The 24,970-nt window shown below is 42.8% G+C and overlaps 2 protein-coding genes across 4 annotated transcripts in view; both read left to right on the forward strand.

The window, feature by feature from the left end:
- Positions 1–796: 796 nt before the first annotated feature.
- LOC103113110 (uromodulin-like) lies at positions 797–24,776 on the forward strand. The gene is made up of 8 exons (XM_060204939.1): positions 797–935; positions 1,317–1,718; positions 8,361–8,566; positions 13,949–14,118; positions 14,837–15,082; positions 16,036–16,198; positions 16,416–16,551; positions 24,634–24,776. Exons 1-8 carry the CDS (start codon positions 797–799, stop codon positions 24,774–24,776), a joined length of 1,605 nt encoding a protein of 534 aa, XP_060060922.1.
- CEP85 (centrosomal protein 85) overlaps positions 24,514–24,970 on the forward strand; it is a 65,477-nt gene continuing 65,020 nt past the window's right edge. The window contains exon 1 of one of the 3 annotated variants that reach the window (XM_060205603.1): positions 24,514–24,888. The gene's annotated coding sequence lies outside the window, so the exon portion shown is untranslated. The remainder of the gene's footprint in view (positions 24,889–24,970) is intronic. The other 2 variants (XM_007522557.3, XM_060205605.1) reach the window with 2 other exon arrangements.

Genomic DNA, 24,970 nt, shown 5'->3' on the forward strand with positions numbered 1-24,970 from the left:
AACAGACCTAGGCACAACAGACCTTAATACAAGCATGTCTGGGGCTCAGAAAGAAGAAACTACAGCTACACTCCCAGCTTCAACAACCACAGCAATAAACTGCACTAACAGTATAGAAACTTTACCCATAACAAATAATACAGTTAACCACACCACTTCATTAACACTAACTACCCTGGATGGTCATGGAACAAATATGTGTGGGGCTCAGGAGAAAAAAACTACAGATAACCCCCCAACTTCAACAACACCTATAACTCCAACAACAATTCCCACTAAAATAATAGACTCTTTACTCCCAACAGCCAAAGCAGTTAACCAAACCACTTCACTAGAGACAATAGATCTTAAAACTATCATGTTTGGGACTCATACTATGGTTATACCCCCATACTCAACAGTAGCCACAATAACCCCCACTAACACCATAGAAACTTTGCCCACAACAACCAGTACAGCTAACTCCACTACTTCACTAACTATGACCACTCTAGGCGTAACAGACACTAAAACAACCATGTCTGGGACTCATAAAGGAGAAATTATAACCACACCCCCAAACTCAACAACTGCTGCAATAATAACCTCTACTAACACCAAAGAAACTGTACCCACCAAAACCAGTGCAGTTAACCACACCACTTCACTAACCCTCACCACCCTAGGTGGTCTTCAAAAAAATATGTCTGGGGCTCAGGAAGGGAAAACTACAGACATACCCCTAACAACCCCCACTAACACCATAGAAACTTTACCCTCATCAACCAGTGCAGCTAACTCTACCACTTCACTAACCATGACCATTCTAAGAACAACAGACCTTAAAACAATCACGTCTGAGACTCAGAAAGGAGACACTACAGCCACACCCCCAACCTCAACAGCAGTCACAACAGCCCCCACTAACACCATAGAAACTTTTCCCACAACAACCAGTGTATCTAACTCCACCACTTCACTAACCTTGATCACTCTAGGCACAACAGATCTTAAGACAGTCATGCTTGGAACTCAGAAAGAAGACAATTCAGCCATGCCTTCAGGCTCAACAACAACCACAACTATAACCCCTACTAACACCATAGAAACTCTACCCAAAACAACCAGTGCAGTTAACTCCACCACTTCACTAACTTGGACTGTTCTTAGCACAACAAATCTTAAAACAACCATATCTGAAACTCAGAAAGGAGACATTACAGCCACACCTCCAACCTCAACAATAGCCACAACAACCCCCACTAATACCATAGAATCTTTACTCAAAACAACCAGTGTAGCTAACTCCACCACTTCATTAAACTTGACCGATCTAGGGACAACAGATCTTAAAACTACCCTGTCTGAGTCTCAGAAAGGAGAAAATACAGCCACATCCCCAACCTCAACAATACTCCCAAACCCAGCAACAGCCCCCACAGTGAGTACACTATCTGAAACACATGATGACCTGATAATACAGACACCATTCCAACTAGTGGAGTCAGTCCCTAGCATTGGCACCACAATAGCTCAGTCACCTGAGACAACAACTGCTCACTCAACAACCCTCATCTCCAGCTCTTCATGGATAACAAAATCCTCTGCTATGACTGAAACCACTAACGTTTCTAAAGGCACCCAGAGTAGTAGTCCTGGAGCAGGAATTTGTGCTTTGGATGAATATCCAGCCATCAGGGGAGTCTGTATGTGCAATGACAGCTACTATGCCCATTCAGGTAAGTCACATCAGCTCAACTAAGATGTGGGAAGCAGAGGACACCTAGTTGTAAAGGCCCATATGGTTATGTGTCCAAACAGTGTGGGAGGGGCAGTGAGGTTTGGCCAGACATTAACTTTATAAAATTTATCTGGATAGAAGTGATTTCTAGCGAGAGCACTGGCAATAGGGCATATAAGATTGTCCGGTGGCAAGCTCTGCCTGGCTTATAAATAAGCTGTCTTTTCTTCTTGTTTATTTATTTTATTATTATTTACCAGAGTGCTGCTCAACTCTGGCCTCTGACAGTGTGGGGGATTGAACCAGAGATTTTTTCCCCTTCTTTTTAAATGTAGTCTATTTACTGGATAAAGACAGAGAGAAATTAAGGAGGCAGGTAGAAACAGAGAGAGATCTGCATCACTGCTTAACCATTTGTGAAGCTTCCCCCTGCCCCTCACTTCACAGGTGGGGACAGGGGCTTGAACCCAGGTCCTTATGCATTTTAACATGTGTGTTCTACTATGTGCACCACTGCCTGAGCCCAATAGCTATCTTTTCTTTATTGGAAAGGGCATGCGGGGGCAGGTGGTGGCACACCTGACTGAGCATGCACATACGTTACAATGTGCAAGGACCCATGTTCAAGCCCCTCGTTCCCACATACAGGGGGAAAGCTTCATAAGTGGTGAAACAGTGCTGCAGGCATCTCTCCCTTTCTCTCTCTCTTCGCCCTTCCCCTTTTGTCTCCAGGGTTATTGCTAGAGCTTGGTGCCTTCACAATGAATCCATTGCTCCTATGGTCATTTTCTTCCCGAATTTTTTGATAGGACAGAGAGAAATTGAGAGGGAGAGAGAAAGACACCTGCAGACCTGCTTCACTGCTTGAGAGGTGACCCTCACCTGCAGATGGGGAGCCAGGGGCTCGAACCCAGATCCTTGCACAGGTCCTTGCACTTCCTTGCAGGATTCTTGCGTGGGTCCTTGTACTATGTGCACATAACCTGGTTCACCAGCACCCCTCACAGGTGCTTTATCTCTTCCTCTCTATCTCCCCCTTCATCTCAATTTCTGGCTATCTCTATTAAATACATATATTAAAGAAAGGGCATGGCAACACTCTGCTTTCTTCCCCCCACAGTGGCACTGTGTTCATTCATGAGGGTCCAACTTTCATAAACTAACCCCTTCCCAAAGGTTCTGCCTCCAAACACCACCACATGGAGCAATAGGGTTTAACATATGGAGTATATGGGGACGGGGAACAACACAAAAATTCATTCTATGGCAGACATGGAATGAACAATTTGTCAATCCACAGTACCTAGAACTCCAGCTACAGAATAGAGATGAAATCTTCCTGGAGAAAAGAGTAGATGATACACTAAAGACAAAGACTAGAGTGTCAGCAGAGACCTGAAGGACCAAACAGAGAAACTGAGGCAAGCAACTTGTTGTAAGGGCAAGACAATGTGGCAGACATCACAGAAAGGCTGAGTTTGCAGTGTCTCTCTCCCAGAAGTGTTGGCAACTTAGGTACACCCTTCAGAGACAAGAAATGAGTCCTGGGAACTGCAAAAAGCTGCTGTTCCCGCCCCATACCCCACAACAGATATCCTCCGACAGTGGTGATAAGTCTACCCCGAAACATTTTACTTTTTTATTATAATATAAAATTTACTTATTTGTGTATCTGACCTCATAGTGTCAGAGAGAAATTGAGAGAGAAGGGGGAGACAGGGAGAAAGAGAAATACTTGCAGCACTACTTCACCACTTGTGAAGCTTCCCTCTGCAGGTAGGGTACTTGAAATGTTTAAATTTAACAAAATTCTTACTAGAATGGCTACTCTGATTTTTAAAATATTAAATTATTTAAAAATATTTTCATTTCTGCATTGCCTTGTTAGATAATTTAGTGTTTTTTTTTTCCCCCACCATAACACAGTTCAGCTCTGTTTTATGGTGGTGCTGGGGAATGAACCTGAGACCTCAGAGCTTCAAGCATGAGTTTCTTTTTAAAATTAAATTAAATGTAATGAAATGCTGCTTTATGTTATATTATTTTTATATTGCCACCAGGGTTATCGCTGGAGCTCTGTGCCTGCACAAAGAATCCACCTCACCCTGTGGTCCTTTCCCTTTCCTTTCCTTTCCTTTCCTTTCCTTTCCTTTCCTTTCCTTTCCTTTCCTTTCCTTTCCTTTCCTTTCCTTTCCTTTCCTCTCCTCTCCTCTCCTCTCCTCTCCTCTCCTCTCCTCTCCTCTTCTCTTCTTTTCACGTTTTATTTATTTATTTAATTTGAGAGATACAAAAAGAAAGACCAGAACACTGCTCGACTCTGGTTTATGGTGGTGCTGGAAATTGAACCTGAAACTTCAGAACCTCAGGCATGAGTCTTTTGCATAACCATTATACTGTCTTCCCAGCCTTTCTCTCTCCCCCCCCCTCTTTTATAGAGACAGAGAAAAGTTGAGAGGGAAGGGAGAGGGAGAGAGCAAGAGAGACATTAGCAACATTACTCCACTATTTGTAAAGCTTCCTCCCTGCAGATGAAAACCAGGGGCTTGAATCCTGGTCCTCATCATGTGCACTCTACTGGGTGCTCCCACCACTGGGCCCCTTGGACATGAAAGTTTTTTACATAACTATTATTCTAACTCTCAGGCCTTAGTCCAATCTCTTGATGAAGTTCTTATTATAATTTAAACTAGGTGGTGCTTATTTTATGGATAGTGGTCCAAAATGTGTTATATATATATATATATATATATATATATATATATATATATATATATATATATATTTATTTATTTATAAGAGAAGAGAGGGAGAGAGAGAGAGAGAGAGAGAGAACCAGAACATCACCCTGACACATGCAATGCTGAGGTTGGAACTCAGGAGCTCATGTTTTTGAGTCCAGTGCTTTACCCACTCAGTCACCTCTGAGGCCACCCAAAATGTATTTTCTGGGACACTGGTGCTATGAGATTTTAGGAGACATTACACTGAAAAAAAGGGAAGCCCTCAATCCTCAAATATATTTGGAAAATACTTGATTAAACAAAAGTGTTCCATTGCTGCATGGGTTTTTCACATGACTTTACCCACTATGACTCCCTTAAAGGTCAGATTAAAAAAAAATAGATTATAATATGCATTTCCCAAGTGCATCTTTCCTCAGAATCCTCAGTCTCAGAAACATTAATTCTTTTTTTGTTTTGTTATTATTATTGAGAAAGAGAGAGGAAGCCAGAGTCTCACTCTAGCATATAATGATACCAATGGTTGAACATGGGACCTCATTCCAACCTGCAAATTCTGTATCATCTCCAGAACCACCCTGAGAAACATTTACACAGCCTCTTAGGGGTTGGAAGATATCTCACCTGAGGGTGTGTGCCTCACCATGACCCTTGCCTGGGATTGGGCCTCAGCACCATGTGGAGGTGCCATGGCAGCAAGAGACACTCTCATACTGTGGTCTCTCTCTCTGAAAAAAAATTAAAAAATTGTCACAGAAATGGTGAAATTGTGCATTTGCAAAGCCCTAGACAACACAGTGTGCACGCGCATGTGCACAGGTACACACACACACACACACACACACACACACACACATGCTATTCTAGATTATGTCCCTTTACAGAGAATGGGAATTAAGATGAAAGCTAAATGGGGGCTGAGTGTAGAGTAACAGGGATGACAAACCCAACCCAGAGGATTTGTAGTCAAACCGTTAATAGATGTTGGATGATTAAAGTGTTGTCTTCATCTTTATAAACTATCTTGCTAATGCCAGAGTTTTGTGCCCACTATGACAATGACACATGAGTCCCTCCACAGAAAGTATAAAATACATCCTTTTGATTTTACTCATTGATAATTACATAGATTTTCACTAGCTTTGTCTCTGTTAGTAAAAATATGAATTCTTCAGGAACAGGCAATCCATGGCAGCACAAGATGTCTGGTTCTTCCTTTCTCTCCTCCTATCTTTTTTTTTTTTTTTTTACATTTCACTTATTCATTAATGAGAAAGATAGGAGGAAAGAAACAGATGCTACTCTGGTACATGTGCTGGTGGGGATTGAACTCAGGACCACATGCTTGAGAGTTCAGTGCTTTATCCACTTCTCCACTTCCCAGACCATTCTCCTATCTTTCTCATTAATAAGTAAATAAAATCTTTTTTTTTTTTTTTTTTTTTTACAGTAGCAGCAGGGGAGTCTGTTGAAGCTGTGGGGAAATCCATGTGAAAGATAATTTAGTATCAAGTTTAAATGTGTAGTGTTTATTGTGTCCTAATCCTTTTTAGTTTTGTTAATGGTTAAGCAGTTGATTTTTAGTCATTTCACACATTCATCCTTTGTGAATTTATTAGTTGAACTCGTAAAACAAAATGTCTTCTACTTCAGTTAGTTAACTTGTATAATGGTAACATCTGAGAAGAAGACATGGGTGATCTGGACTGGAATCTGCAAGGCTGCCATGGGGTTTGGAGAGATGGGTGTATTGTCTTCCAAGCGGGCAACTCTGATTTGAACATGCTGTACACTGGAATTGGAATTACTGTTTGGAACTCCAGATCCTGATTTATTCTCCAAAAGCGTTGGGTTGTTTTTTTGATTCTCATGTAATTGTTTAAGACCTTTTATTAAGACAGGGAATGAGACATCCTTATGGTTTGCAATTTGCCTTTTGATGGTCCACCATTTACTTCGAAGCCACTGTGGTGAACGGACACTGCTCCATCCTTCTGCTAACAGATCCCAGTTTATGTCATTTTCATCAGCTACATCAAGCTCAGCTATCCTGAGGATGAGATTGATTTCATCTTCCTTGGTCCACTCAGTACCTCCACTTTGCTTCCAGTTCAGGTAGTTGAGCCACTTAGAACGGCACTGCTTTTCTGAGCGGGTAAATAAAATCTTTTTAAAAAGACAAAAACAGTGAGCTCTAAAATAATAATAATGATAAATATAATTTAATAAAGAAAAGAGAAAGTGTCCCTCTCTGTGGTAGGTGGCAGAGTGACTAATGTACTTGAACTTCTAAGCATGAAGTCTAGAATTCAATCCTTGGTTAGCATCAAGTATGATAGAGTGATGTATGGTTCTCTTTCTGTGTATCATTAATAAAAAATATTTGTTTTTAATAATTTTTTACCTGTTACCAGGGCTATTGCTTGGGCTTGGTGCCTGCACGAGGAATCTCCAGGTGGCCCTTTTTTCCATCATTTTTTTCCCCTTCTCTTTTGAGAATTGAGAGAGGAAAGGGAGATAGCGAGGGAGAGAGACAGAGAGACCTACGGTACTTGCTTCAACACTTGTGAAGTTTCCCCCTTGCAAACTAGGGCTTGAACCTGAGTCTTGTGTATGGTAAGATATGTGCCTAACCAGGTATGCCACCACCTAGCCCTAATTTTTTTAAATATTTATTTTATTTATTTATTCCCTTTTGTTGCCCTTGTTGTTTTATTGTTGTAGTTATTATTGTTGTTGTCGTTGTTGGATAGGACAGAGAGAAATGGAGAGAGGAGGGGAAGACAGAGAGGAGGAGAGAAAGATAGACATCTGCAGACCTGCTTCACTGCCTGTGAAGCGACTCCATTGCAGGTGGGGAGCCGGGGTTCCGCCACCTGCGCTTAACCCGCTGCGCTACAGCCCGACTCCCAGCCCTAATTTTTTTTAAGGGGCCAGGAAGATAGCAGAATAGTTTTGGCAAAAAATATTTTTGTACTTGAGACTCTGAAGTCCCAGGTTCAACTTTTTTTTTTTTTTTTAAACCAAAAGACTGTTTAGCTCTGGTATGTGGTGGTGCAGGGGATTGAACTTGGGACCTTGGAGTCTCAGACATGAATGTATCTTTACACAACCATTATGCTATCTCTCCCACCCAAACCAGAGCTATTTTTATCTGATAGAAATAGGTGAGTAAGTAGGTAAATACATAAGTAAATAATAAACAGAAGTGGTGACTGGGCAAATAGCTCAACTGGCAGAACATTGGATTTGGTTCTATGGTTCCCAGTTTGATCCCCAGCACCTTTATATACCAGGGTGGTGCTCTGGCATGTCTCTCTCTTGCTGTTTCATGTGAATAACAATGGTGATAGTGGACATCCTTGTCTGGTTCCAGATTTAGGGGGGAAAGCTTTCAGTTTTCCCCCATTGAAGATGATTTTAGCTGTGCATTTATTATATATGGACTTTATTATGCTGAGAAATTGTCCTTATATTCCTAATCTCTGGAGGGTATCATGTCGAATGCCTTTTGGTTTTAGTTTTATTTATTTATTTATTCCCTTTTGTTGCCCTTGTTGTTTTATTGTTGTAGTTATTATTGTTGTTGTTGTTGGATAGGACAGAGAGAAATGGAGAGAGGGAGGGGAAGACAGAGAGGAGGAGAGAAAGATAGACACCTGCAGACCTGCTTCACCGCCTGTGAAGCGACTCCCCTGCGGGTGGGGAGCCGGGGCTCAAACCGGGATCCTTATGCTGGTCTTTGTGCTTTGCGCCACCTGCGATTAGCCCGCTGTACTACAGCCCGACTCCCGTCGAATGCCTTTTGGGTATCAATTGATATAGTCATGTGGTTTTTATCTTTCTTTTTGTTGACATGGTGGGTTACATTGATTAATTTGCAAAGTGTTTGCCTGCAGAACTGTCCAGGATGGTAGTGACCCTACACTGCCAGCCACAGAAAATTGAGGTGGCCCTCAGAAGCTGCTTCCTGAAGACTCACCACTGGATCCTGAGGGATCATGCCTTCTCAGGATGCTCCAGTGTGAGCAAGATAGAGGAGGGTCACCGTGTCCAAATCTTCATGATTGAGAAGAAGGAGGGTGTTTGTGGACTTGAACTCTCCGTAAGTTCCTCTCATGGTAGGAGACACCAGCTGATAAAAATGGGAGGGAGAGTAGAGAAGGGAAACAAGTAACTGGGTACCCATTGTGATTTTATTTATTTCCATCTGACTGAGGAATTTTCTGGACTGAAGTCAAGTCTTCATCATCAGTTCAGTTTTTTTGAAGTGGGCTAGGGTGGGCAGAAGGAAGATCATGTAGTTTCCCATCAGGCTGGGAAAGTCCTTACAGAGGAGGTAACATCTGATAGAACTGAGATAGTGGTTTCAAACCTTGTCAGCAACAGAACACTAAAAAATATTGACAATCACAACTAATCTATATTAATTTCTTACCATGTGCTATGGATCAAAATATTTTTTGATTTAATTAATTTTTATTGGATATTTAAATCTTTATAAGACAGTTATTGACAGCACGGGTAGAATTTCCCATCTCAGCATGATGTGCAAAACACTTTCATCCCAAAATTAGGTCCTTTTCATCATAATGCACTAGGACTTCAAAGCCCCCCCTCCTCCTCCAGAGTCCTTTGCTTTGGTGCTATAAACCAAACCAGTCCTAGTTTTACTGTGTTTCACTTTGCTGTTCTTGTTTTTTAAGTTTTGCCCATGAGTGGGATCATCCCATATTTATCCTTCTCTTTTTGGCTTATCTCACTTAACATGATTCCTTCAAGCTCCATCTAAGATGAAGTGGAGAAGGTGACTTCATCATTCTTAATAGCTGAGTAGTATTTCATTGTGTATATTGTACTGTATACTGGAATATATATATATTGTATATTTCAATATAATATATATATATATCACAACTTTTGTAGCCACTCATCTGTTGTTGTACACCTAAATTACTTCCAAGTTTTAGCTATTAAAAATTGTGCTGCTGTGGTCCGGGAGGTGGCGCAATGGTAAAGCTTTGGACCCTCAAGCATGAGTTCCCAAATTCAATCCCCGGCAGCATATGTGCCAGAGTGATGTCTAGTTCTTCCTCTCTCCTCCTATCTTTCTCATAAATAAAATCTTTTAAAAAATTAAATAAATAAAAATTGTCCTGCTATGAACATAGGTGCACATAGGTCTCTTGGGATGAGTATGCTTGTTTCGTTAAGATATATTCCCAGGAAAGGAATTGCAAGGTCATAGTGTAGGTCAGTTTCTAGCATTCTGAGAGTTCTCCAGAGTGATCTCCAAAGAGGATGAACCAATTGGCATTCTCATAGCAGTGTAGAAGGGTTCCTTTACTCCTACAACTTTTCCAACACTTGTTGTTACTGTCTTTTCTAGTGTATGATATTCTCATAGGAGTGAAGTAGTATTTCTCTGATAATGAGTGACTTTTAGCATTTTTTCATGTTTGTTGGCCCTTTGAATATCTTCTTTGGTGATTTTCTGTCCATATCTTCTCCTCACTTTTGGGTGTTTTTTTTTTTCCTGCGTTTGATGAGCTCTTTATATATTTTGGTTAAAACCCTTTGTCTGATGTATGGCATAAAAAGATCTCCCACTCCTAAAGGAGTCTCTTTGTTTGGGTGGCTTCTTTTGCCATGCAGACACTCTTCAACTTAGTGTAGTCCTGTTGGTTTATTTTTGTTTTTGTTTTTAATGGACACCTATCATGGTGGATGAGGAATTGTACCTACAGATAGGAACCTATGTACCTGTGTACAGTACAACTGTACTGTAAACCATGAACCCCCAATAAATAAATATTTTAATTTTTTTTCAAGTCACCAAATATTTAGAGGAAAAATAGACCTCTTTTCCATCTAAATTTTATTTATTATTTTAATGAGAAAGACAGAGAGAGAGAGAGAAAGAGATCTGAGCAATGCTTGGCTCTGGTTTATGGTGGTGCCAGGGACTGAGCCTGGGACTGAAAGTCTCAGACATGTAAGTCATTTGCATATTCATTACTCTGTTTTCCTTGCCTGGTTCAAACTATTTTTACTTGAACTATCTCATGAAATGCTTACAGTAACCCTATGAAGCTCGGAATTTACAGCAGCACAACCTAAGACTCAGAGAAGTGGAGAAATATCCTAAGCTACATGGTTTAGTTATTAACAAACCTGGCTTGTACTCCTGACTGTTCACTCATGCTATTACTTCCTTTCTTAGAAAGGGAGGGGTCAGGTGGTGGTGCACCTGGTTGAGCACACATGTTATAATGCACAAGGACCCGAGTTTGAGCTCCCACTCCCCACCTGAAGGGGGAAAGCTTTGCGAGTGGTGAAGCAGTGTTAAAGCTGTCTCTCTGTTTCTCTCCCTCTCTCCCTCTCTATCACCCTCTTTCTTCTCAATTTCTGGCTGTCTCTATCCAATAAATAAAGATAATTTAATTTTAAAAAAATACTTGCTTATTTACTTATTTTTTAAATATTTATTTATTCCCTTTTTTGCCCTTGTTGTTTTGTTGTTGTAGTTAATATTGTTGTCGTTGTTGGATAGGACAGAGAGAAATGGAGAGAGGAGGGGAAGACAGAGAGGAGGAGAGAAAGATAGACACCTGCAGACCTGCTTCACCGCCTGTGAAGCGACTCCCCTGCAGGTGGGGAGCCGGAGGCTCGAACTGGGTTCCTTATGCCAGTCCTGGCATTTTGCCCCATCTGTGCTACTGCCAGACTCCAATATTTATTTATTTATTCCCTTTTGTTACCTTTCTTGTTTTATTGTTGTAGTTGTTATTGTTGTTGTTATTGATGTTGGTGGTGGATAGGACAGAGAGAAATGGAGAGAGGAGGGGAAGACAGAGAGGAGGAGAGAGAAAGATAGACACCTGCAGACCTGCTTCACTGCTTGTGAAGCGACTCCCCTATAGGTGGGGAGCCAGAGGCTCGAACCGGGATCGTTAAGCCAGTCCTTGCGGTTTGCACCATGTTTGCTTAAGCCACTGCGCTACCGCCTGACACCCAATAAAATTTTTTTTCAAGGGATCTTATATAAAAACCTGAATATAAAAATAAAAGCAGTGGTAACTACAGACTCGGTTTCAAGCCCCCAGACCCCACTTTCAATAAGGAGGCTTCACAAGTGAAGTAGCAATACAAGAGTCTCTTTCTCCCTCTCTATCTCCCTTTTCTCTCTGCCTCTATACAATAAATAAATAAATAGATAAATAAATAAATAAAATATTTAAAAGAAAAACACTACAAAAGTAGAACAACTGTGACTGAGTTGGGGGAGGAGGGAGAGAGTCCTGTAGAATTAGTTTTCCCATAACACACAGGTAGACTTCATACCACTTGGAAGAGGTTTGTGGGATCCCCTGGCTCTGAACACCAGTTTGTCCTAGAGCAGTGATATAGCAGCCCCGCCCCCCTTCCCTGCACCTATATGTCTCCAGTTTGGACACTCAGAGATGCATGAGGGTTTTGCTTGTAGGTCAGTAGTTTCAACATGGGGTTAGCTAAGTCCATGGCCATACCCATAGAATGCTCTAGCAGTGTTCCTTTAAATAAACTGTTTTATTCTGTAGCAACAAGTCATTTTGGTTATCTAAAAACATTTTATGGAAACAACAGAGCACCAACAAAGATACCCAAATTTGGGAGTTGGAACAAGGAATTTACTTATTTTTAAAAATTTTTTTAAAAATATTTATTTATTTTCCCTTTTGTTGCCCTTGTTGTTTAACATTGTTGTGATTATTGATGCCGTTGTTGGTGGATAGGACAGAGAGAAATGGAGAGAGGAGGGGAAGACAGGGGGAGAGAAAGATAGACACCTGCAGACCTGCTTCACCGCCTGTGAAGTGACTTCCCTGCAGGTGGGGAGCCGGGGCTCGAACTGGGATCCTTACGCCGGTCCTTGCATTTTGTGCCACGTGCACTTAACCAGCTGCGCATCCGACCGACTCCCGGAATTTACATTTTTAACAAGTACCACAGCATTTATTTCTTTCTTCGCCCCCCACCCCCACAAAGCTTTTAAAATGTACACTGAGGGGTCAGGTGGTGGTGGTTAATGTGCAAGGATGCAGGGTCAAGCCCCTGATCCCCACTTGCAGGGAGAAAGCTTCATGAGTGGTGAAGTAGAACTATAGGTGTCTCTCTCTGTGTGTGTCTCTCTCTATCTCTATCTATCTCCCTTTCCCTTCTCAATTTCTCTGTCTCATCCAATTACAAATAAATAAATAAATAAATAAAAATTTATATGAAAATGCACACTGAAATCTGAGAATCACTGGTATAAAGGTAAAGAACATGAGCTCAGGAACCAGAGAGATGTTGAATTTTCACTCTGTTACTTGCTTTAGGGAAGTCTTTTTACTTTCTTTTTTAAAATATATTTTATATTATTTATTTATTTATTTATTTTTAAAAGATTTTATTTATTAATGAGAAGCATAGGAAGAGAGAGAAAGAGCCAGACAACTCTGGTACATGTGCTGCCAGGAACCGAACTCAGAACCTCATGCTTGAGAGTCCCTTGCTTTATCCACTGCACCACCTTCTGGACCACGTCTTTTTACTTTCTAAATCTCATTTTGTTTTTCTATAAAATAAGACCCAGTAGAGCACACAAATTACTACATATTATAAGGACCCAGATTCAAGTTTCTGCTCCCTACCTGCAGGGGGAAAGCTTAAAAAGCAGTGAAAAAGTGCTGTAGGTGTCTCTTTCTTCCTCTCTGCCATGCCCTTTGCTTCATAATTACTGTCTTTATCCAACAAACAAACAAACAAACAAACAACAGTGGACCCCTAGTGCAGGCACTGAGTCCCAGTGATAATTGTGGTAGTAATAAAAAAAAATAGTAATAAAAATGGGGGCTGGGTGGAAGTGCACATAGTGTAAAGCGCAAGGACCAGTAAAAGGATCCTGGTTCAAACCCCTGGCTCCCCAACCTAGGGGGTGAGGGTCATTTGGAAAAAGGTGAAGCGGCTCTGCAGGTGTCTATCTTTCTCTCCCCCTCTCTGTCTTCCCCTCCTCTCTCAATTTCTCTGTCCTATCCAACAGCAGCAGCAGCAACAGCAACAATGGGAGAATGATGGCCCCAGGAGCAGTGGCTTTGTAGTGCAGGCGCTGAGTCCCAGGGATAATCCTGGAGACAAAATAAATAAATAAATATAATAACAACTAAAATAAAACAGACCCTCCCCAGAGAGTGGTATTCAGGATGCTGACCAGACCACAGTCTGTGCCCACTTAACTTTAGTCATGATTTTTATTTAAATAAACAACTGCAGGTGGGGGAGATAGCGTAATGGATATGCAAAAGATTTACATGCTGAGGCTCCAAAGTCTGAAATTGGATCTCTACCACGATAAGTCAAAGTTAAGTTGTGCTCTGGTAAAACAAACAAACAACTGGTCACCAGAGAAGAAGGGAGGTTTTCCTTGGAGGCTAGAGGATAATGGATGCTTCCTTGTCTTTTTTAGACTAACCACAGTCACGCCCTATATTCTCTGGAGGTGCAGCTTCTTCAGGTTCTTTCTGATTCTGCCATCAGGGATGCCACAACGCTCAACTTCAGCTGTGTTTACCCGCTGGTGGTGGATGTCAGCCAGACGCAGCCCTATCCAGTGGTCATCCAGACTCACGCCTTCCCGTGAGTTCTGGACTCTACCAGCTGTTTCTCAGACTGAGTTCTCACTGATTGCCAGCAAAAGGAATCAACATCCTTGGGATCCTACCCCTCCCTGCCTCTCGCCCCTCCACCAAAAATCTTTGGTAGCTTTCAGATTAAAACATGAAACATGGGGAGTCCGGCGGTAGCGCAGCGGCACAGATGGCGCAAAGCGCAAGGACCAGCGGAAGGATCCTGGTTGGATCCCCGGCTCCCCACCTACAGGGGAGTCCCTTCACAGACAGTGAAGCAGGTCTGCAGGTGTCTTTCTCTCCCCCTCTCTGTCTTCCCCTCCTCTCTCTGTTTCCCTCTGTCCTATCCACCAACAACGACATCAATAACTACAATAAAACAACAAGGGCAACAAAAGGGAATAAATAAATATTAAATAAAACATGAAGTGTCAGTGAAGGAAAGAAATCTTTATGAAGTAATGTGTTATGTGCTATCTATATCAATTACTATAGGGTAGGACAGCTTGGATGGCTTCAAGAGTCCTAGGTCTTATATGGAAGATCTAGAGGGTGGTCCCTCAATATTTTTAGGAAGTCTCAGAGGAGTGTTAGCAGATGTCTCCTCCTTACCCTTTATTCTCCAGGACTGTCAGTGCCCAGGGTACTGATGCCCAAGGCAGAAGCAAGTGAGTAAGTGAGTCTCTCTCTGTGGTTTCTTAGTGAATCCCACTCTTGTCTCTCTGCAGATACAGCACTGTTCATGTTCCAGGTATCGGGGATACCATTGTCATCCTGGGCATATTCACAGACCCCCAGCAATCCTCTCCACTAGAGAACAGACCAGTTCCCCTTGGAACTAGTCTCTATGTGGTCCTCAGAGCCACAAGCAGTGACCCAGAGAGGTTTACCCTGGTGGTTAATGAAGTCTTTGCCAGCACCAATGCCTCCAGGACAGGGGCTGTTAAGGGCACCTACCATTTTGTGAAGGCGAGGTAAGTGTTTTGCAGCTCTCCACCCTCCTACCAGAGCCAGACTAGCTCTTGGACTATGACTTTGTGGGGTGCTTTTGTATTCACATGAGCTCTTTTTTTTATATCTCTGGCATATAAACTCCAGAAGTAAGTGCAAGCTGAAAGATCATTGAGTGAATGCAAGTGTTATTGTTATTCCCACTTTTCAAGTGAATAAAATAAATCACAGTCAGATTAAGGCCTAACCAATAGGTCAGTCATGATATTCATTTTGTTGTTGTTGTTGTCACCATAGTCTTACCACTCAAATATAACCTTTTTTTTATATAGAAAAACAGAAAGGGGCAGCAGGGGTAGTGGGGGAGATAGCATAGTGGTTATGCAAAAAGTCTTTCATGCCTGAGGGCACCAAAGATCCCCTGCACCATGATAAACCAGAGCCAAGCAGTGCTCTGGGAGAGACAGAGACAGAGACAGAGAGAGAGAGAGAGAGAGGAGATGGGCGGTAGCGCAGTGGGTTAAGCATAGGTGGCAAAAAGTGCAAGGACTGGCGGAAGGATCCCGGTTCAAATCCCCAGCTCCCCACCTGCAGGGGAGTCGCTTAATTCTCCCAAACTCCTAAAACAGAGCCTATGTACAGTAAGAATTTCTGTACATTTAGTAGAATCTATACCAGGTCATCTGGCTATGAATTTGTTTATCTGCATCTCAGGACTCAAACAGGGATTCCTTTTTATTTATTATTACAGGATAGAGACAGAGAGAAATTGAGAGGGGAGGAGGAGGTAGAGAGGGAAACAGAGAAACAACTGCAGCACTGCTTCACCACTCGTGAAGCTTTCCCCCCTGCAGGTGGGAAACAGGAGATTGAACCTGGGTCCTTGCACACTGTAATGTTTGCACTTAATCAAGTGTGCCACTGCCAGGCCCTGAAATGGATTCATAACAGTTGTTAACTCTGCCTCTTCCCACAGCTGCCCAGTGAGTAACCATCTGACTGGAGACCTGAATAACAATGGGAACTCTCTGGAGGTGACTCTGGCCTTCAACTTGATCCGATTCTTGACCAGTGACACCATCTACCTGCACGGCCGAGTGACCCTGTGTAACAAACTGGCAGGACACCGATGTCAGCCGGTGAGAGAGCAACCAGAGTTCTCTTGTTCACACTGGATAGGATTCTGGAAAGGACCTGGGTACAGAGGGGTGGGGAGATTGGCCTATCCTGCCAGGGTTGCAGGCCCGAGGCCTGAGGACTGACTTAAAGGCAGGGTTTGGGGGGTAAAGGTCTGGGCCAGCCAGGGTGGTAATAGAATCACTGCCATTATGCTATATTACCTTTCTCATCCCTCAGACCTGTACTCAGAAGAGTCCTCCTGCAGGGAATAAAGCTAGAAGTGTGGTGCAAGAGCGCAAGAGAGGCCTGGAGAATAGCTCAGGCTGGCTCATGTTCGGACCCATACAAATAACCGGTAACTGGATCATTGTGGGTGAGTGGGAGGGGTTTCACTAGCCTGCTCTAAGACCCCAACCCTACACTGAAGCCCCCTCTTATCTTTATTCCCTCACTGCTCTTCCCTAAATCCAAGTCTCCTGCCCAAGCCCAGGTCCTCCCAGTCTACCTGTCTTCTAGGGAGCCTCCATTCCCCTCAAGTAGGTTGTTTTCTCATTAAAAACTTCTGGACAGAAACAGCTCTGTCTCTTCTCCCATTCTCATCTGATCTGCCATACAGATCACTCTTCTACTCTGTTCCCGTTGCCAGCCTTCCACTGTAAATTCTCCTTGCTGATATGCAACAAACTCTTCCAAAATTTCCTTCCCTGGAAGGTCAATCTTCTTAGTGAACCTCAACAAGGGATGGGCTCTTTTTCTTACTGTTGCTGATATGATGGGTGTGCACAGACCTTGTCCTGTCAGGAGGGCTCCTCAAGCTCAATCTCTCTATATATGTTATTTCAGAGTCCAGTGCCTCCAAAAGCAAGACTTCAGCAGGTTAGTATGCTTGGTTCGCACAACAGTCATGGTAGGCACTAGTCTTGCATCCCATGTATACTGATTCTATGTGAGCTGGGGAAAGTTAACTGCTTCTCTGGGTCTCAACTTCCCCCAAGCAGTACCTGGTAGAATTGTCATTGGAGGGTTGTTGGTAGTCACAGAGGTTTATCCCTCATCAGGACCTAGGACTACCCAGAAATGATTTTGCATAGGAAGTGAAAGTTCAAGATACAAGGTCAGGTAGGTAACAAGTTAAGTAGGGTCCACATGGAGCTAGAGAGTGCCTTTCATCCCTGTATCTCTATCCACTTCATCTCCAGCATACCTAAGATGTTGGCACAGAATTCCAAGAAAGCCTTGTTGAACAAACGCAAGAGTAGATGCTAATATCCTAGAGTGGAATAGCTAAGACTATGAAGTTTTCCTAAGTCTTAAATCCACCTCATCTTGTTTTGTAATCATGTCTTTCTTTCCCTGTAGGAGTCTGGATGGCCATCTTTCTTGTGAGGATGATAGGTTGGATGCTGTAATAAAACCCTGCCCAGGCACCTCCTTCCACTTTAGACCTCTAGTTTAATTGCCTAAGGCGGAGGTGGGTAGAAGATTTAGGGGGAGGCAAGATTTAATTTGTCCTCTTGTTCAGGACAAGAGATGTTGGGGGTGAATATGGCACCCATGTATGACTCACTCAGTGTCTGGGATATGACTGCTGAGCTTCTGGCTGTGCTTCCTCATCTCGCCTTCCTTTTCCCTCTCTTCTAAGTGGGGGGCTGGGATACTCAGCAGAGTAGGGGGCCACACAAAAGGGTATGACTAATAAACTTTAGGAAATTTGACTTTGTCTGACTTGCTTTCTGTGTAATAGAGCTTCAAAATTTTATGAGATGTGGCACAGTGATAAAGCATTGGACTCTCAAGCATGAGGTTCTGAGTTCAATCCTTGGCAGCACATGTGCCAGAGTGATGTCTGGTTCTTTCTCTCTCCTACTATCTTTCCATAAATAAATAAATAAAATCTTAAAAAAAAACTTTATGAGATGGGGTGTGTGTGTGTGTATACCTCAATTCTTCACATGTAAAATGAAATGATGATGGCTAGATGATCTCTATCTCAATATGTGTGTCATAGGATTCCTGTTTCAGGAAAATTTCCTGAGGGAAAATTCCTCAGACTTGGTTAACTGGTCCTGGGTCTCTTTTCTTGTACAGTATGAATACAAACTATTCAATTTCAGAACTAGGACTAAATGTATTCATATATTATCTTTACTATTAATTATTTCTTACTTCATAAATTCACCCTTTCCAAGTAGAGGGTGGATACAGGCACCAATGTTTTTTTTTTTAAATTTTTTATTATCTTTATTGGATAGAGACAGCCAGAAATCGAGAGGGAAGGGGGGATAGAGAGGAAGAGAGACAGACACCTGCAACATTGCTTCACCGCTCGTGAAGTTTTCCCCTTCAGGTGGGGACTGGGGACTTGAACCTGGGTCCTTGTGCATTGTAACATGTGCGCTCAACCAGGTGCATCACCACCTGCCCCCCAGGCACCAATGTTTTATTTGTGCTACTATCATTTATCCATTAAAACCAGGTAGCAAGCTGACAAATTAGCACAATGCCTATGCAAAGTCTTTCACCACCTAAGGTTCTGAGGTCCCTGGTTCAGTCCCCAGCACCACCATAAACCAGAGCTAAACGCACTCTGTTATAGCCTCTATGCTATATAACAATAGAAGTTCATCAAATATCACTTAATCCATATAAAAGCAGTAGCTCTAACTATATCATTACAACTAAATTGCAGTTCATTTCTCATTTTCTTCCATTAAAATGAAAAGGGAGGGTTGGTGGGAGCTCACACAATAAAGCACACACATTACCACAGGTGAGAATGATTCAAGCAGGGGTTCGTGCGGTGGCGCAGTGGGTTAAGCGCACGTGGCGCAAAGCGCAGGGACCCGCGTAAGGATCCCGGTTCAAGCCCCCGGCTCCCCACCGGCAGGGGAGTCGCTTCACAGGCAGTGAAGCAGGTCTGCAGGTGTCTGTCTTTCCCTCTCTGTATTCCCCTCCCCTCTCCAATTCTCTCTGTCCTATCCAACAACGAACAACATCAACAATGGTAATAATAATAACCGCAACGAGGCTACAACAAGGGCAACAAAAGGGGGAAAAATGGCCTCCAGGAGCGGTGGATTCATGGTGCAGGCACGGAGCCCAGCAATAACCCTGAAGGGAAAAAAAAAAATGATTCAAGTTTCTGAAACCTACCTGCAGGGGAGAAGTTTAAGGAGTGGTAGAGCAGCACCACAGGTATCTCTGCTCTCTCCTTTCTCTAAGCTCCCGGCTCCCCACCTACGGGGGTTGGGGGGGTCGCTTCACAAGCCGTGAAGCAGGTCTGCATATATCTTTCTCTTCCCCCCACCCCCGTCTTCCCCTCCTCTTTCAATTTCTCTCTGCCCTATCCAACAATATCAATAGCAATAATAATAATAATAACCACAACAACGATAAACAAAAGAAAAAGAAAAAAGAGCAACAAAAAGGGGGAAAAATAGCCTTCAGGAACCGTGGATTCGTGGTGCAGGCACCAAGCCCCAGCAATAAGCCTGGAGGCAAAAAAGAAAAAGAAAAAAAGAAAAGAAAAGGAAAGAAAAGCAGAACTTGGACTGGAGTTAGTGTATTGCACCAAAGTAAAAGACTCTGGGGTGGGGGGAGGGTTCAGGTTCTGGAACATGATGGCAGAGGAGGACCTGGGTTGGGGGGGGTCAAACTGTTTGTGGAAAACTGAGAAATGTTACACATGTACAAACTACTGTATTTTACTGTCGACTATAAACCATTAATCCCCCAAATAAAGAAAAGAAGAAGGAGAAAAAGAAGAATAAGAAGGAGAAGGAGGAGGAAGAAGGAGAGGTTGGGGAGGAGAGGAGAAAGACAAAAGACAAATGGCCAACAGGACTGGTTGATCTGTGCAGGCACTGAGCCCCAGATAGAACCCTGGTAGGAAAAAAAAAAAAAAAAAAGGAAAGAAAGAAAGAGAGAAAGGAAGAAGGAAAAAAGAAGAAATGGATTATATCAGGATAAATCTAGTCATGTCATGTAATAGTTCCATTGGTGTAGTTTATTAAAATATGCAACAACTTTTAAAATATAATAAAGTAGAACAAGCAGTGGCATACCAGGTAGATTGCACATTCTACCATGTTTAGGGACATGTGTTCAAGTCCCCTGTCTCCACCAGGAGGGGCTGAAGAAATGCTGTAGGATCTCCTTTTCTCTCAGTCTCTCCTTTCTCACCCTCTCTCACAGTTTCTCACCCTCTATTAGAAAAAAAAAAAAAAAAAAAAAAGAAGACCAGAAGACAGCGGTAGCGCAGCGGGTTAAGCTCACGTGGCGCAAAGCGCAATGACCAGAGTAAAGATCCCGGTTCAAGCCCGGGCTCCCCACCTGCAGGGGAGTCCCTTCATAGGCGGTGAAGCAGGTCTGCAGGTGTCTGTCTTTCTCTCCCACTCTCTGGCTTCCCCTCCTTTCTCCATTTCTCTCTGTCCTAACAACGACATCAACAACAATAATAACTGCGACAACAATAGAAAACAAGAGCAACAAAATGGGGGGAAAAAAAGAATTACTATACAAAAACCAAAAAAAAAAAAAAAGACCTTCCAGAATGGCAAAGTCATGTAGGTATGGAGGCCTCAGCAATAACTCTGGTGGCAAAATAACAATGATGATTAATAATAATGATAATAAGCAACTAAATAAAATAAGCAACTGAAGAATTACGAATGCCTCATATCTAAATGTGCTGGTCTAGGAAGTGGCACAGTGGATAAAGCTCTGGGCTCTCAATCATGAGGTCCCAAATTTGATCTCTTGTATTGCATGTGGCAGAGTGATTCTATGGTTCTCCCCACCCCTATAAAGAAAGAAAGAAAGAAATCTTAAAAAATAAGAGGTTATTGTGAATGGCCTGGGAGGTGGTGCAGGGTAGTCCATTAGACTCTCAGACTTAAGGTTCTGAGCTCATTTCCAGGCACTGCATGTGCCAGAGTGATGCTCTATCTCTCTCACTCTCCCCTTTCATTAATACAAAAATTCAAAAAGGAAAAAGAAAAAAAAGTGGTTGCAAATACACTCTTCAGTTTATATGAAAAGTGTTTAAATGAAGAACCACTCAAATTTGAAAATTGGTAATATAACAATGAAGTGAACTTTTAAAATATAAGTACCCATGGAAGAAAACTGTACATCAGTACCATTTACCATTCTGTACATTTAAATATTAGCATTTCTATTATGTTTACAGTCTGATTTTTTTTTCTATTTTATGCATCAACTCTTTAAGTCCTCCCCATTCTTTTCATCCTCTACATGGCCCTTTACCTCCCTTGCTTACAGATGCTTTTTATAAAATAAGTATATGTTCTTACTACAGCAAGTATTTTTACCACCCATTAGGTTATTTCCTACCCATCTATTCACAAATGTATCCACTTAGGTATCTATCCTTAATCTTATTATTTGTATTTTAACAATTTTAAGAAAATATTCTTTGAATATACCTATGATATCATACTGCTGAGTCACCTCCCAGTTCAATTTTGTTTAATCCTATATTTCTTTAGAGATAGGGAGGAAGAGACACCAAAACACTGTATTACTGAGTTCTGTTGCTGCTGTCCATGATGCTCCCAAGTGGCATCAAGGATGAAAAAGTGGCATCAGGGACGGAACCCAGGACCTGAGGCATGGTAAGTACTAATAAGTCCGCTTTTTTTTTTTTTTTTTTTTAACCAGAACACTGGTCAGCTCTGGCTTGTGGTGGTGCAGGGGATTGAACTTGGGACTCTGGAGCCTCAAACATGAGAGTCTGATTGCATAACCATTATGCTACCTACCCTCCTCCAAGTCTGCTTTTTTTATACTGTCTATACTCTTTCCTTAAAACATTGTAAGAGAATCCAGGGTGCTATATCATCAGGTAGAGGGCAGGACTTGCATTCTAGGGGCTCCAAGTTTAATTATTGACACTGAATATGTCCCAGTGGTGCTTTGGTTGGCATCTCTCTCTCTCTCAAAATAAAATATTTTTTAAAGTAAATTAAAATTGTATGTATGTATTTTTTTTTTTTATTAATTTTTGCCTCCAGGGTTATTGCTGGGGCTTGGCGCCTGAACTACAAATCCATTGCTCCTGGAGGCTATTTTTTTTCCCTTTTTGTTGCCCTTGTTGTGGTTATTATTATTGTTGTTATTAATGTCATCGTTGTTGGATAGGACAGAGAGAAATGGAAAAAGGAGGGGAGAGAGAGGGGGAGAGAAAGATAGACACCTGCAGATCTGCTTCACTGCTTGTGAAGTGACCCCAATGCAGGTGGGGAGCCCGGGGCTCGAACCAGGGGCTCGAACCAGGATCCTTTTGCAGGTCCTTGAGCTTTAGGGCCACCTGCATTTAACCCACTGAGCCCAACCCCATGTATTTATTTTTAACCACAGCACTGCTAGGCTCCTGCTTATGGTAGTGCTGGGGATTGAACTTGAAACCTTTGGTGCCTTAGGCATGAAGGTATTTTTGCATCACCATTGTATTATTTCTCCAACCCTAAAATAAAATAAATCTAAAAGAAAATGTTGCAAGAAAGGGTAGGGAATAGAATTTTGGAGTATACCTGTAGAGTTCTCCCTCTATAGTGAATTTGATCCAGCAATTAACTTACTATTTCTTTAAAGTTAAGATATCACACTTATTATTTATTTTTACCAGAGCACTGCCCAGCTATGGTTTATGGTGGTGTGGGGATTGAACTTGGAAGTTCAGAGCCTCAGGCTTAGATGTCTTTTGCAGAACCATTATGCTGTCTCTCCCAACTTTTCATGCAACTTTTTAATGTCCCTTTCTCCCAAGTCAGCTTTCCAGATACCTGGAATTTTGCTTTCCTTTGGTGGATGCCTATTTCTCCTCTTTTACTTATTTATTGCTACAACTGGGCCTCAAAAATGCTCAATTTCACAGAACCAGTCAACTTTTTCAGAAATAGAATCAAAACAGAGACAGACAAAGAGAGACCCTACAGCAACAGAGCTCTCATCCCTTCAGAGTGATGGCAACTTCTATATGGTACTGGAATTGGAAACTGGATCATGTACATGGAAAAGCATATGTCCTACTTCATGAAGTCTCATCAGTCACCTGTTCATTTTATTTTGTTTTGTTATAATTTATTTATTTTTTTAACCAGAGCATTGTTTAGTTCTGGCCTATAGTGGTGCGGGGGATTGAACCTGGGACTTTGGAGCCTCAGGCATGAGAGTCTGTTTGCATAACCATTATGCTAGCTACCTCAACCCTTTATTTTTTAATTTTATTTATTGCATATGAGACAAGTGAAAGAGAGACGCCACATGAGAGAGATACCTGAGCACCACTCGGTGATATTTTGGGAATCAAATCCAGTACCTCAGTTGTGCAAGCTCTGTCAGTTGAAGTTATTCTCCTGCTATGTTACTCCCTTTATTTATTTATTTTTTTTATATTTTTAATTTATTTATGAGAAAGATAGGAGGAGAGAGAGAGAAAGAACCAGATATCACTCTGGTTCATATGCTGCCTGGGACCAAACTCAGGACCTCTGCTTGAGAGTCCAGTGCCCTATCCACTGCGCCACCTCCCGGACTACATCCTCCCTTTAATTTTTCACTCCAGTTTTTCAAGTGTATAATATACGTGCAAGTGAATTTAGTTTCTTTTTCTTTTTTTTTTAATATTTATTTTATTTATTTTATTCCCTTTTGTTGCCCTTATTGTTTTATTGTTGTAGTTATTATTGTTGTTGTCGTTGTTGGATAGGACAGAGAGAAATGGAGAGAGGAGGAGAGAAAGATAGACACCTGCAGACCTGCTTCACCACCTGTGAAGCGACTCCCCTGCAGGTGGGGAGCCGGGGTTCGAACCGGGATCCTTATGCCGGTCCTTGTGCTTTGCGCCACCTGCGCTAAACCCGCTGCGCTACAGCCCGACTCCCTAGTTTCTTTTTCTAAGACTTATTTTATTGACTACATATCAGAAGAGTTTCACATGAGACAGAGGTAAAGAAAGAACATATGATGCTGGGAATGAACTGGGAACCTCAGGCATGCAAATGCAAAGCTTTATGAGTTGAGGCTTTCCTCCAGGTGCTGCACTTGGTGTCTTTTCCTGGGGACTAGTCTGGATAGGGGCCGGAGGGCTGGTCAGACTGCCCACTGAGCTTAAATTCCACCTGGTTAGTCCTGACCCCTATGCACATACCGAGTTCTAACCCTGCCTGACAAGGCACTGGTTCCCGGCCACACCCTAAACTCCCGCTCAAAACCAGACTCCCTGATTCTTTCTGAGGTCAGTACGGATAGGCGGTGGGGAATAGGAGACAATGGGGCAGAATGAGCGGGATTTCCAAAGATGCGGCCCAGCTGCAGATTTCTCTAATTTGCAAAGTGAAGCACTCAAGGGCTGGCTAACAGGACTCCGCCCAGAAGCCAGAGCCAGAGGTGGCACAGGAGAGAGCGACCGGAGACGCGGGGTCATGCGCAGAGCGGGCTGTCTGCTCTCGGCGCCCGGCCCCGGGCAGGGGCGGGACCCCGCCTGGGCTCCGATTGCTGATTGGTCGCGGGCGGGCAGACGAGGGCGTGGTCGGAGCGGCGCGCTCGGAGGCGTGCGGCCAGGCGGGCGAGTAACGGCCGTTGGACGAAGCGAGGGGCCGAGCCACCGCTCGCGGTAGTCGGACGTGGTCGCCGTAGTCAGTGTCCTTGAGTGAGCGGTTTCTCCGCCCGAAAATTTCAGGCCCATGTAAGTCTTCCTCCTTTCACCTCACTCCCCCTTGGACTTGACGGGCCCCACTCCACCTTTGGCGGGCCCGGGCGGAGCCTCA

This window comes from Erinaceus europaeus, chromosome 13 (genome assembly GCF_950295315.1).
Source record: "Erinaceus europaeus chromosome 13, mEriEur2.1, whole genome shotgun sequence".
NCBI lineage: Eukaryota > Metazoa > Chordata > Mammalia > Eulipotyphla > Erinaceidae > Erinaceus > Erinaceus europaeus.